Source organism: Polypterus senegalus, unplaced genomic scaffold, assembly GCF_016835505.1.
Source record: "Polypterus senegalus isolate Bchr_013 unplaced genomic scaffold, ASM1683550v1 scaffold_2818, whole genome shotgun sequence".
Taxonomy (NCBI): domain Eukaryota; kingdom Metazoa; phylum Chordata; class Cladistia; order Polypteriformes; family Polypteridae; genus Polypterus; species Polypterus senegalus.
The window spans coordinates 9,801-22,634 of NW_024379872.1; the positions used below are offsets into that span (position 1 = coordinate 9,801).

General features: G+C 41.1%; 1 protein-coding gene across 1 annotated transcript; it reads right to left on the minus strand.

Annotated features, from left to right (window-relative positions):
• Positions 1–905: 905 nt before the first annotated feature.
• dazap2 (DAZ associated protein 2) lies at positions 906–6,927 on the minus strand. The gene is made up of 3 exons (XM_039742697.1): positions 6,804–6,927; positions 5,632–5,880; positions 906–3,264 (listed from the first exon to the last, which is right to left on the minus strand). Exons 1-3 carry the CDS (start codon positions 6,855–6,857, stop codon positions 3,136–3,138), a joined length of 432 nt encoding a protein of 143 aa, XP_039598631.1. The 5' UTR covers positions 6,858–6,927; the 3' UTR covers positions 906–3,135.
• Between the last annotated feature and the right edge of the window lie 5,907 nt (positions 6,928–12,834).

Below are 12,834 nucleotides of genomic sequence, written 5' to 3' on the forward strand. Positions count from 1 at the left end.
TTTTTCAGCGTCTCCATAACCTTCTGTGCTCCGACAGCAGTTGCACACGTGAACCTCATATATACGGGCAGGTCGATCTTTTAGAAGGGATTCCCACTTCAGTCCTCTGCAGCACAAGGGGCCATTCTGATTAGGCTGCCTTGCGAGCTTCTTGTTCGAGACTTCAGGGCAGACCCAGGAGATGGTGGAAATATGGCGCGGTATCCCCCACCAGAAAGAGGTGACCGGGGAAGGGGCATGTTGGCATCTCTGCTTACACAGCTACCCCAGTAACCCAACCTCGATAAGCAATACCAAAATGGATGCTTTGGCTCCTGCTGGGTCACTGTGTTCCTCCAACAGCCCAAAGTGGTTTTCACCTACTAGCAGTGCGAGCTCAGCACAACTCGCCAACTAGTATGTTCACGTTTTCAGAAAATTGAGAAAAATGTCACCCCTATAATTAATGATCTCTAGATTTTATTTTTGCCCCAAGCTTCACACACACCAAAAAACCCCCCCACCATTGAAATTACACAGTAACAGCATTTAAAAATCACATGATCACAATCAGACAGACATTTTCATTGGTAGGCCATCTTTCCTCATTGCTAAGTGTTTGTCCTGCAGTATGTGTGTATATTACTCGCTTTTCCATCGTACTATAACTACAATGAAGACATAAAGGTAGAGGCGATGGCCAAATATCAGGAAAGACCTCGGAACATCAAAAACTATAAAATGGGGGGGCCGGTGGGGAATAATTGCAGTTAAAGGGTTTCCATTGCACACAAGATAAAAGTGGACCAGCATCCCAGCCAGTGTTTTGTTCTCTTCTTACCTCCATTACTTTCATGATATTTTACAGGCACAAGACACACAGAACATTGTCTAAGAGGGAAAAAAAAATAAACACGCACTAGCTGTTCAAATTTCCAAAATAGTCTTTATTCTAAATTTTAACCTTATTTTAGTATAAAAAAAGTTAAGTGCACCACAGTTTAGATGCAAAGAGAGGTTCTGCCCATACTAACAATCTTTACACACACCAATGAGCAACACTCATCAACTTTTCAATAACCTTAAGATAAAATATTTTCACCAGATCCAAATAATTGTTTAATATATATTTATATATATATATATAAAAAAAAATATTTTAAAGAGAATCCCTGAACTATAAATGTCCATTAAACCCTGTTCTTCATGTCACCTTACACACAAAACACACACAGAGAGGAGGTTGGCATTTCTGAAACTTGGAAGGAAAAAATTAAAAAGTTTGGCAACCGAAAAAAAAAAAAAAAAGGGAGGGTGGAGAGAAAAAAAGAGCAAACCCCCCGCCAAAATACAAGCGTACGGCTATTCAATCCTAAGAGCTACAGGTCACCCGCCTCATGTCTCTCGGACAGTGGTATCTGGGTGGCCGGCTGCCCTCATTAGATATGGGTAGAATGTGAAGCATCAAAGCAATGACGAGAGGTACTGGGCATGCTGGCCAAGAGAGAAAGCACACGGTCCTCGAGACAAATATTGCTGTCTTCTTAACGTGATAGGGTTGGATGATACGATTACATAATCCTGATAAAGTGATTAAAATGAACTCACCAGAATGTACATTAAAACAAAGAACACTGTGACCAGTAAGTTCAACAGCAAATGAAAAACAAAAATTACAACAAACATGTGGTGATTGAACTGTTTTAGATTCTTGAACATTTTGAAATACCAACACCAAACAAAATTATAATAAAGAGGCAAAATATAAAAAGTGGGCTGTGGGGAAACATCAGTTTAAAACAATGATACGCGACAAACCTTGGGACTGTTAAAAGAGCTGAATGACCATAAAAACTGGCATCTGCTAGTTCATGAAGGACTTCAAATTCTGGGCAGATGTTACACAGACTGCAACAATTTTTTGGCACTCTCCCTTCTAGCATTGCATAGGAATTTTGACACGGGCAGAATCCATCGAGTGTGCAATGAAACTCCAGGAGGAAAAAAAAGTCACTCATTCGTACGCTGAAACAAAAACACCAGAGCCTTAAAATAAAAGGACAATGTATGCCACAACACCCAAGTTTATTGCTTAAAGGCCACCGTAGAGCCGCAAATCCCCGCGGGTCGCTTGCTTTCCTACTGGCACAAGCATAAAAGAAAAAAAGAAATGGCAGCCTCCTCTCTCTGCATTGGCACTCCAGTCTAAACTTGATTACTCTTCTGAAAAATTAAAAGTTGCTTTTTGTTTGATTAAAAGGTGCGCAAGACATTTGGCACCCAAGAAGATTCTTCTAAAACGTTGTCCTTTAAAGTGTGCAGTACACCACCATAAAAAAAAAAAAATGAAGGGTATAGTTGATCCCTTGTGTACATTTGTTTTATGTGCAAACCAAGTACACCCGCCTCAGATACTGCCCTTGGGGAGGAAGAATCGAAGTTTTCGTTTGTATATGGCAACAATTTAAAGTCAAAAATGTGTATTGGTAATGTTAAATGTGACGCTTCACAATACAAGATGATGTAGAAATAAATTCCCCTTAAATAAAAAAAAAGTGCAAATGTGTACAACAAAAATAAAAGGCAGACTGAGGACTCCCAGTGACTGGGCAGTGCAAGAGGCAGTTTAAGAATGATATTTTAAAAAAAAAAATTGGGCAAGTGGCACGTATTTTTCTGCCAGACTTGTTATGTTGCGGTCAGAGGACCTGCAAATGGTCTCGGTACTACAGAGTACTAATTAAAAATACAAACAACAAGCAGCAACAACCTGCCAAAGGAGCACCACGAGATTTCTTACACAATGCTGACAAGCTGGCTTGAGAAGATTCAGAGTGTAAAATAAGAGGGGGGGTGGGGGGGGTGTCAGGGGGGGAAAAAAAAACCTCCCACAAATCCTTGCCCGTGCAGCATGCACTTCACCAGTCCAGGAGGACTACAGTGTTACAAAGAGAAGACGTGTTTACAGTAGCGCGTTTTTAAAGTCAGAAATGGAAAATTTAGGGCTCAACCCAAACCCCCCCCACACCCATTTTTCATTTGCACTCTCCCCCCCATTAAATTTACTGGTGGTGTACGTCACCCTCCCGGCACTAAAAGTATTACATTCCGTTAGGCAATGTCAGTATTGTGACGTGCAGCTTCTCGAGATATCTGTTACCAGATGGTATAACCACCGCTGGAGCCACCCATGAAGAAATTGCCCTTCCTCTGTGTCATCACCACATTGGCACCCTGCATGGCAGCAAGTTGGGCTGCACTGGGGAGGACTCCGGGTGGTGGAGGCTGAGAGAGAGAGAGAAAAAAAAAAACCTTGTTAATTGAAACCAAGATGAATGCAAGGTCTTTAGTCTGCCCTATCATAGAGGGTGTTGCGTATTGTACTTCTTGTGCATCACCAGCCTCTACTGGAGAGCCACATTGATCACTCAAGTTCAGATAAGACAGGGTGGGCAGTGCGGACCCTGGAGGGCCACAGGAGCTGCAGGTTTTCTGTTCCAACCAAATTCCTTAAGAAGAAGCACTTACTGCTCAAGTAAAACTTCTGCTTCACTTTAGTTGTCTCACTCCTTAAAATTTCAAACCCTAATTGCTTATTTTAGTCTTAAAACGGCTGTATTCTTGGTTTTTAATTGCTCCCGATTAGCAATAACATGCAAATTAAGAAAGAGCGCAGCATTTCTCCATTTAGCTTGTTTCCATTTACACCCATGTGTATTTATTATGCACAATAAAAGTGAAGACAAAAAAAGTGAAGGACTGAGGATTACGCCTCCATTTTAGCCTTCAAATCATTTGGATGTTATCCTTAGAAAGGGGAAGAAAATCTAGGATATGAGAATCACCTGACAGAGTTAAAGCACTAACAAGCCATGAAATTAAATTGGCTTGGATTGTTTTCTCTGACTGAGTTTGCGCCCCAATTCATTGATCAAGACTCGTCATGAGTGAACACCACACTACATTCACTTCACCTCAAGGATACGGAAATTTTGAACACACTTATGAATTTCGGTCAATAAAGCAAAATGCATTGAAGTAGCTGGGAAGGGAAAAACTGAACTAGTTTGCAGTGGATTTTAATGGTGTAATGCTCTTTAAAGTGTCCCTGAGGGCTGAAAGCTGGACAGAGTGTGGCCAAAAATGTGACCTCAGCTGCGAGTTACCAGTGCCTCCCAGAGATAAAATTGTACTCAGAGTTCTTCTTCTCTGCAGGTTCTACTACTACAAATAACCACCGCAGAGCCTAAGAGGGAAGGGGTCAGTGCCATATACTTGGGCTTGGCGGTCTGTCACTACCCGGTCTGCGCTACATAGCGAGGAGTATAGCAAACTTAATCCAACAATGAAGATGCAATAAACTATGCAACGCAAGAAAGTATTTTTATATTTTAGTATGTCATCTCAAAAGTCCAAATCTGCTTGCTGTACTGGTGTGTGTAATTATATACATACAAAATTATTCACACAAGTAGATCAGACAGCAACGTAAAGTATAAGAGGCGAACACTTACAGTAAAGTTCTGCACATGTAGGACACAGAGTAGATTGCAAGGCCAGTATAGGATGGGGGTGTTGCTACCCAAAATATCACGGATGATGTTTTGAGGGGGTTGCTTTTTTATTGGTGGAATTCACCTAAACCAATGGCACAGTGAAAAAGCCACCAGCAAATCCAACAAAATGTTCTACCAGAAAACCCTTCGGAAAATTTCACCGATCAATAGCAGTAAAGGGTCTGGTGATCAATTCAAAATGCGTGTTCTCTGCAGGCAATGCTCCGATTCTTCCAAAATAATTGACAAGCTCTGTGAATGAATGCATTCTGCATGTTGAGGGCACACACGTACAAGCGGTTGACTTGACATGTAGGTTAAGCAATCGGCAATTTTCAAAGAGCTTCTTTCTCAGAGGATTTGTTAACCGTGGCGTTATTTATCAGGCTAATGTGGTGTCATTCTGTAATACCAGAACAGGGATCTAATGCACCAGAATGAAGAAAATACTTAAATTAGGATAGGAGTTTGAATTAAAAGCACGTCTGGGTGCCTTCACCCACTATGGCTTTAGTGGATTTGAACCCTTTCATTAAAGTGGCCCATAGAAAACATCCAGCTGGCCCCGTGCACCCTTATTTTATCATTTACTTTCCTCCTAAGCTCGAGTTCTCCAAGGTGTTCCAGTCAATAGGAAATGGACAGACGATACCACATCCTTGCACTCCATATGAAGGATCGAAAAGTAAAAGCATAAGGCACAGCTGCCCCCCTCTGTGCAGTTTGCTGGTAAGGGATGTGGCATTGCTGGGATTTGTTAACAAAGGTGGAAGGGAATGCGGACTGTGGTCCCAAGAGTTCATTTGAAAAACAAGAACATTTTTTTTTTTTTGTTCTTGGGAAGTTGTTTAACAATGAAAATTTAATGTCTCCCATCAGGAAAAGCATCACCCTAACCCTTCTCCCTCAAAAGCTGTGGTCCATCTTCTGTAAGACCCATATGGTTCAACAAAGAGGGACCGAGAAGAGGCTAATCACACCCTGTCAAACTTCCACATCAAATTTAATGAAAGGCCTCAGTTTTAAATGACTCAGCTTGCCAAAACCCCGTACACATTTTGACATTGCTTAATGGAGGACAGAAGGCCATACTTACTGGGACACTCATGTTGCTGCCAGTTCCAAATCGGGCTCCAGCATCATAAGCTCCTTCAACCAGAACGGTGGAACCTGGGTGGTAAAGTGGCCCCACTGGATAGTAAGCCATAGGCACACTAGGGCCAACCTGAGCCACTGGCACCGACTGTGCCAAAGGCATGTACATCTGAGTGCCTGGGTAGGTAGAAGACATTTGAGGCATTGCCCCTGGAACCTGTGGTGCATGCATGAATCTTGGCTGGTAGATCTGAAAGAAGAAAAAGAAAGAACAAGTTTAAAAAAAAAGGCACACCGCCAATGCAAAGGCAGCCTCAAGTTTCAGAGGTAAAGAGCACGGCCTGGGTAAATCCACTTGGGCTTCTACACATACACCTCTTTTATATAAATATACATTATTATTATTTTGTATATTAAAGTATATTTAGTTATTTTATTATTGAACTTTCTCTAAACTGCACTTTGAGTAACACCCTCACCCCCTGAGAAGGCACCACATTTCTTGAAGTAGATTCCATTTCAAATACTTACGTAAATGTCTGTCTGTAGTACACTGAATACTTTTTATCCCACTTCTATTGCACTTAATACAAGATTTTTGTCCAGTAACCACACACATTATAGTAAACCCCACACCCTAAAGTAGTTGACAACTAAAAATATAAAGCAGGGCTCTACTTCTTGATCAGCTTGATGTCTAACAAGTTAAATGACTTGTTCAGGGTCACGCACTCACCTGGACATGATGCGGTTTTCACTGTATGTGGGGGAAACGGACCATAAGCGTTACTTATATCTGACATCTTCACTGCTAATGTCAAATAAAATGCCTTCTCCTCTGCACCTCACAGATTAGGATGGCAGGGAATGCATTTAGAAAAGTAGAGAGACTTGTACAAAACACACTGGTGTGACAAACAAGGTGTTCACTTACTGCACAGCCTCATCAAGCGACTCAATCAGCAGTTAAGCAAAATGACTAACAAAAAAGATTACAACATACAAGCTTTCAAGGCAGCTCAGGCCCCTTCTTCATGCATCCAGAATAGTCGACATGGACCACCACACTTCAATTGCAAGGGACTTGAAATTGACAAAATGTTCACAGACGAGAGGAGCATTTGCATACCATGAGCTACAACATGCTTAGTAAAAACACAAACACACACTCACCTCAGAGTAAGATGGAGGTGCATCAGTGTAGGGGGGTGCCTGAGGCACCTGCATGCCTGGTGGGTAGATGGCAGCACCGCTTTGCTGTTGCGGATAGGTTGATTGCTGAGAGTATGGAGCTAGGATAAATAAAATAAAAAAAATAAAAATAAATAGAGAAAAAAAAAATGCACACCACACACTCAAGACAATACTTTACTATATTTATACACACACCCACCCTCTGGTCAAAGGTTTTAGAACACCTCAGTTTTTCATCAAATTTAAAATCACTTGAAATGCATTGAATGACCTATCACAGTGAAAAGGTAAGCAGTAAACTGGCAGAGGTTTAAAAATTTAAAAAGGTTAGGTTACAAAAAATGGAAAAAAAAAAAGGAAATTTCAGAATATTCCAAATGGGCCATCTTCAGGGAAATGACTAATGGGGTACAACCTAGAGAGAGAAATGGAGAGCACTTCTCTAGGGTCCACTGCAGTAATTGGGTTATGGGGTCTCTCATAAGCATTTGGGTGGGGGTTAGGGGGGGCAAGAGGGGAGAAGAAAAAAAAAAAGGTTTAGTAGAAAGCGTTATATACACACACACTGCTTTCTTACAAACTTGAAAATGTTAATAAAATGAATTCAATCACCAGTTTGTTAGTTTGATCAGCAGACAATCGCTGAAGCGCCATCATTCTTTAGGATGAGCATTCCCATCCATCAAATTGAGAATTTTTCAAACCTTTAAGTGTACGTCAGAGACAGTGATGGTGAGATATGAGAGAGAGGCTGGAAGTGTGCACCGATTACAGCACATTGCCTGCATGACACAAGTGCAGCCATACAACAGGTGACACCTCAGCACCACACTGGAACAATGGAGTTTAAACAAAAAAAAAAAAAAAAACACCATAGTGGCTGAAGTGCCAATCCTGCCATCAACTCCCTCCAGGATTTCCCTGCAAGTAGATTAACGTCATACCCAGGAGGGAGCAACCTTAAAGGGCCTTGCTCAGGGGACCAACAGAGTAAAGTCAATACCACCTTCCATTTGGCGAGATATGAAGCCATCCGATTAGAACGGTGATCCCTGGCCCGCTTTTTCTTAGGTTTTCATATACTGGCTGTGCGGTCCTTTTTCAGAAGGGGATGCAATTGAAAAATTCTTTGAAAAATAACATTAATCTCAGTAAAGGTGCAGCAGCAGTGAAATATTCAAGTACTTTTTTTTTTTTAATAAAAGGGAGGTTTTATATTATAAAAATGTGTGTAATTGGACTTGAAATTTGTGGTTTTTAATTGATGAAGTAACGGAGATGAATGGACTGATTTGTCAAACACAGTTTGAAAGGGATTAACTTAAATAGAACTATGATAATTCAGTGTTGAACTATGGAATGAAGTAATCTAGCCTGGCACACAGCTGGCTGGACACATGCCACACACATCCCTTTCAACAGCTCCGAGCATAACGGAGAAAAAAAAAAACCCAACACTATTTCGGAGGGTGAACACACACACCGACAGAACAGGCAAACTACAGGCTGAGACATTTCAAAGAGAACCATTTAAATCTCGGACATCGAAGGCAGTGTGCTGTACAACAAAAAGAAATCAGTTGCATCTCAAATGTAATCCGTCACTTTGAACAAGGGCGTCAGGCAAATAATATCAATTACCTGCAAGGAAAGATATTCTGGCCTTGACACAGAATGTACATAACGGGCAGCAACTGCCAAAGTGGTGCCCATTGAGTCTTCTCTGTTCACATACGTAGTACAAAGATCTCCAGATTGTGGTTTACAGTAGAAGCATTGGCAGTTGAACTGACAACACGGCACTATAAAACACAGTAGGTAGCAAAGTGTACATTTGCTGGCCATATTGCTAAATGCTATGGAAACTACGTACAAAGAACCATACGACGACATTACTCGTTTTGTCCAGCTCATGAGTATTCTGAACAACATTCTAAAGGCGCTTCACAGGTACAGTACAAGTGCTTCGCAGTGGCGAGACAAAGCAGGTGGGAGATCACGAGTTCAGCATTAACCTGGCGATTTTAAGTTCAGCTGGATTGCATGCAAGTTTAATTATTTGCCATTACCTGTACATTTAAAATGTGGCCGTAAATCAAGTTTATTTTTTAAACTCTCAGTTGGCACGCTTGACAAGCGGACTACAAAAGGTCTCGACCACTGAAGAGTTAAAGAAATACAGTAAACAAACCGCTAGACTGTCTCTGATTGGTCCACGAAGCGTCAGAGGACAGATCTGGCCCACACTCCGCCACCAATCATTGTTAACCTTTCTGCGCATGCGGATACACACACCTTTCAAGACGCGCGTCTCACCGCTTTTGCTGCTGATGGAACTCCACAGCTTCCCCAAGCTAAATCACGGTTTCTAACAACAAGACCAATAAAGCCCCCTGCTGGTCATTTTCTGAAACGGTTTACTAAAGCGGCAGGACACTCGAATACGACATCTTAGATAACAAATCAAACTCGGATATGGCGGCTAAGTGTAGGAACGAAAATGTTTAAAGCTATAGCCAGCAAGGGAAGAGAAGGCCATCGCGCAAATATAAAATTTTTCGCTTCCAAGAAGCAGATATTTTGCAACAAATTTAAACAGTAAAGTTGTTGTAGAGACTCGAAAAGAGAAGGAAAGGTGGCTGATCACCTAGCCTATCTTCTATTATGTGGCATGCTATTGGCAGTTTAATTCCGGAAAGAATAGGAACTTTGGCGTACACTTTACCGTTAATAGTCAATATGTCCATAATACAACCTATTAAAAACAAACCCCAAATTGAGTCGTGTATATTATATGTAAATACGAGAGAGAGACTCAAGCTATTGGACGCTGTATTGTATTTCTAATTATACTCTGCTTGTCACATGCTGCGACTAAGGGGGATAGTTTCGACACGGATTTTTTGTAAATAGCAGATCGGTGGAGCAGTTTCGGGTTTACGCTTAGAAATCCTGGCGAGTGAGGCCCTCTTTCGGCTACTTAAATACAACACAGTAACAACAAAAAAAAACAAACAAATCCCTCATAAACGGGATTCGGTTTCACTTTCAGCAATTGTCAGACTTATGAAACGGCTCTGTCAAGTCCCGTATGTTTGGCGAACAAGAAAGTGAACCTTCCGCTTACACACATATACTGTACATACACACCCCATGACTATGAGAAAGTAACTAGGACTTAAATGATAAGCTCAGTATTTTTCAATGACCCCCCACACGGTACACTCCTTATGATTGCCTAAAGGATTTGTTGGAGTTCTGATCATATGATTGATTGCCCGACTCAATTTCTGTGTTGGAGGTCACAATTTCAGATTCCCGACGCAACTGCTGAATTTGCGTGTGCGCCCATCGAGAAATCCAACTCCGAGTTTATAAAGTGCCTTTTGTGTTCATCAAAAAGACAGAATAGAAAACAGTTTGTGACGGTCCATTTGTTAATTCAGTTAATAAGGTAGCTGGTGTTGGACTATTCCGGATGAAATCAAATGCAAACCCTGAATAAAAGGTGGCCAGACAGTGCAATGCAAAGAGCAGGGCCTGCTAAAGCGACATCACATTTATGCTCAGGTAGGGGCTGTTTCTATGGACAGTGTAAAGAACTTAATGGGGAGGGAACAGTTCTGTTAAACCCTTTTTCTTTTACAAATCCTGCAATGACAAGATTCTGTTAAAAATAAAAAAAGGTATGCCACCGGCATTATCATAAAAACTCTGCTTTACAAAGTCCTGATTGTGTCCAGAAAAACAAAATTGCTTTTAGTAACAATATTACATATCCTTCCAATCCCTCCAGAGTATCCAGAATTATCTATCAGCCTTCTTTGACTTACTGTAGGTGCAGATTACCTGAAAGTGCCATCAACCTTCACTTATCAGATTATTTTTTTAATGCCATCACCCAAATCATTTTCCAATATGCACTTATATAAAACTGTCCTTCTCTGCCAAATTTTGCTCACTGTTGATCTCACAGTCCTGATTTCAAGTTACTTTCAAATTTCTGATGCACATTGAAGTTTCATTCTAATAAGACCAGGTGAACACCACACCATAGTGGTTAGTACTACATGCCTTTCTGGGTCAGTTGTCCATGCCGAGTTTGCACATTTTCCCCATCTGAATGGATATTCCTCTGGGCATACATAGATTGAACTTTTGACATTGGGGGGAATTTGGATTTTTAGAAGACATTACATTTATGTAGCTCTTTTCTCACTACATAAAGCAGTACAGTCACTTCCACCACCATCAATGTGTAGCATCCATCCCATTCAGTTTTCAGAATGTAATGTGGACTGTTGACAGCATTAACAGCTGTAAGAGTATCTAAGCAAGAACGACACTTTAAACAGTTGTACGGTATTTAACAGAATACAAGTCAGCTGTGATGCCAAGGGAGGACACTGAGAAAATGTCAAGGCTAGGTGACGATTGACTTATTTCAAGGCAAAGTAGGTTTGACAGATGACTTTCTGTTGGTGCTGCAGTATGTGATGACAGGCTTGTTGGAAAGGGAACTGGCTGAACCCGCAATTTTCACAGGGCCCGTACTATTTACTGTAACAGCAATCATGTTGCTACATGTACCAGGGGACAGTGGCTACCGGCTCAGACATTGGTACCTTAAGCCTCTCCAACCATGTGCTTACATGTCATGCAGAGCCGACCACGGACTCCTCACATTCAGCTAAGGTGCAGGTGGTGGCGTGTGGATGCATTAGGTGAGGGGTGCTCTGCCAGCCAATGAGGTTCTGCTGCGTTCCGATTGCGGATGTTGGAGGGTCATTGGCATGGTCCATATAGGATTGTTTCAGGGTGACATGTTCATAACACAAACATTTACAAGAGGATTGTGATTTATTAAGGAAAACCGCATACAAATGTAAGTACGCCAGGTTTCATCTTTTTTTTTTTTTTCTTCTGGTGTATACATTAAGGATCATGAGGGCAAGGTCCATGGTGGTGCAAATATTTTTTTAGAGACAGAGAGGGGGAGAGAAAAAAAATATATCTATATCTATATCTATATCTCTATCTCTCTATATCTATAGTTATAGTATGAAAGAACTCAAATCCACTGGCACTTACCATCTCAAAAACAATACAATTCCGTAGAACACATGGACACGTGGAGAACTGATGTAGCAGAAATGCATCCCACTTGAATGTTTGTCCTTGAATGCTGGCATAGTAAGACTTCATAAGGACAAATGGATAGGACATTACACAAGCAAATTTCTATACAGTTGCACGCAAAATGTTTATATGATACTAAAGTCAATGGAGATCTATTAAGACGTAATGTAAAAAGTGTAAGGATAGCTAATGACTCTAGTCAGTCTAAGATGATGTAAAAATATGGTTAAAAATAGTAAATTGAAGAAAGAAAAAATCTCCGATGGAACCATAAACCACAGGTGCTGCCACTGCTGCATCGACATTGAGAGATGTCTGCACAAGTGTGGAGAGCCCTATGCTGGGCTGCTGTTTCCTAGGGTTTCTAGGTTGTTCCCTGCCGTGTGCCCAATGCTGTTTCAACTGTGACTGCCAGCTTATTTTGAATAACAAAAGGGTAGATTTAGAAAAATGAATGAACTTTTAGAAATGACATTACTATATGCATGTGGAAAAAACTGGATGCCATCATAAAAAAAAAAATCCCTTCCAGGAGGCGTTCTCAGAGCACTTTTACACACAGGCTCATTGCTCTCCACAGTGTGCTATAAACAGCCTTCTTTTCGGCCTGCTGCTATCAGGCAATTCAGTGCTTCTTCCCGACATCCAGACTTGCAAACAACTCTTAAGCACACAATTTTTTTACCCATCTATTGTTATTTGTACTGTGATTCTGTGTCTTAAGATTTCTCTTGTTGCATGCATCTAACATTTCCTTGGGATTAATAAAAGGTTATCTAATCTAATTTAGAAGGAAAGAAAAAAAAAACCCTCTGTGGTGACCTGTGGAGTGCTGCCTCCTGCCTTGTGCCCAGTGCTACTGGGATAGGTT

Coding starts and splice junctions, on each gene's coding strand:
- dazap2 (XM_039742697.1), bottom strand. CDS start 6,857: ATGCAGGTGCCTCAGGCACCCCCCTACACTGATGCACCTCCATCTTAC. Junction 5,881..6,803: donor CACCTCCATCTTACTCTGAG/GTGAGTGTGTGT, acceptor TTCTTCTTTCAG/ATCTACCAGCCAAGATTCAT. Junction 3,265..5,631: donor GCAGCAACATGAGTGTCCCA/GTAAGTATGGCC, acceptor TCTCTCTCTCAG/CCTCCACCACCCGGAGTCCT.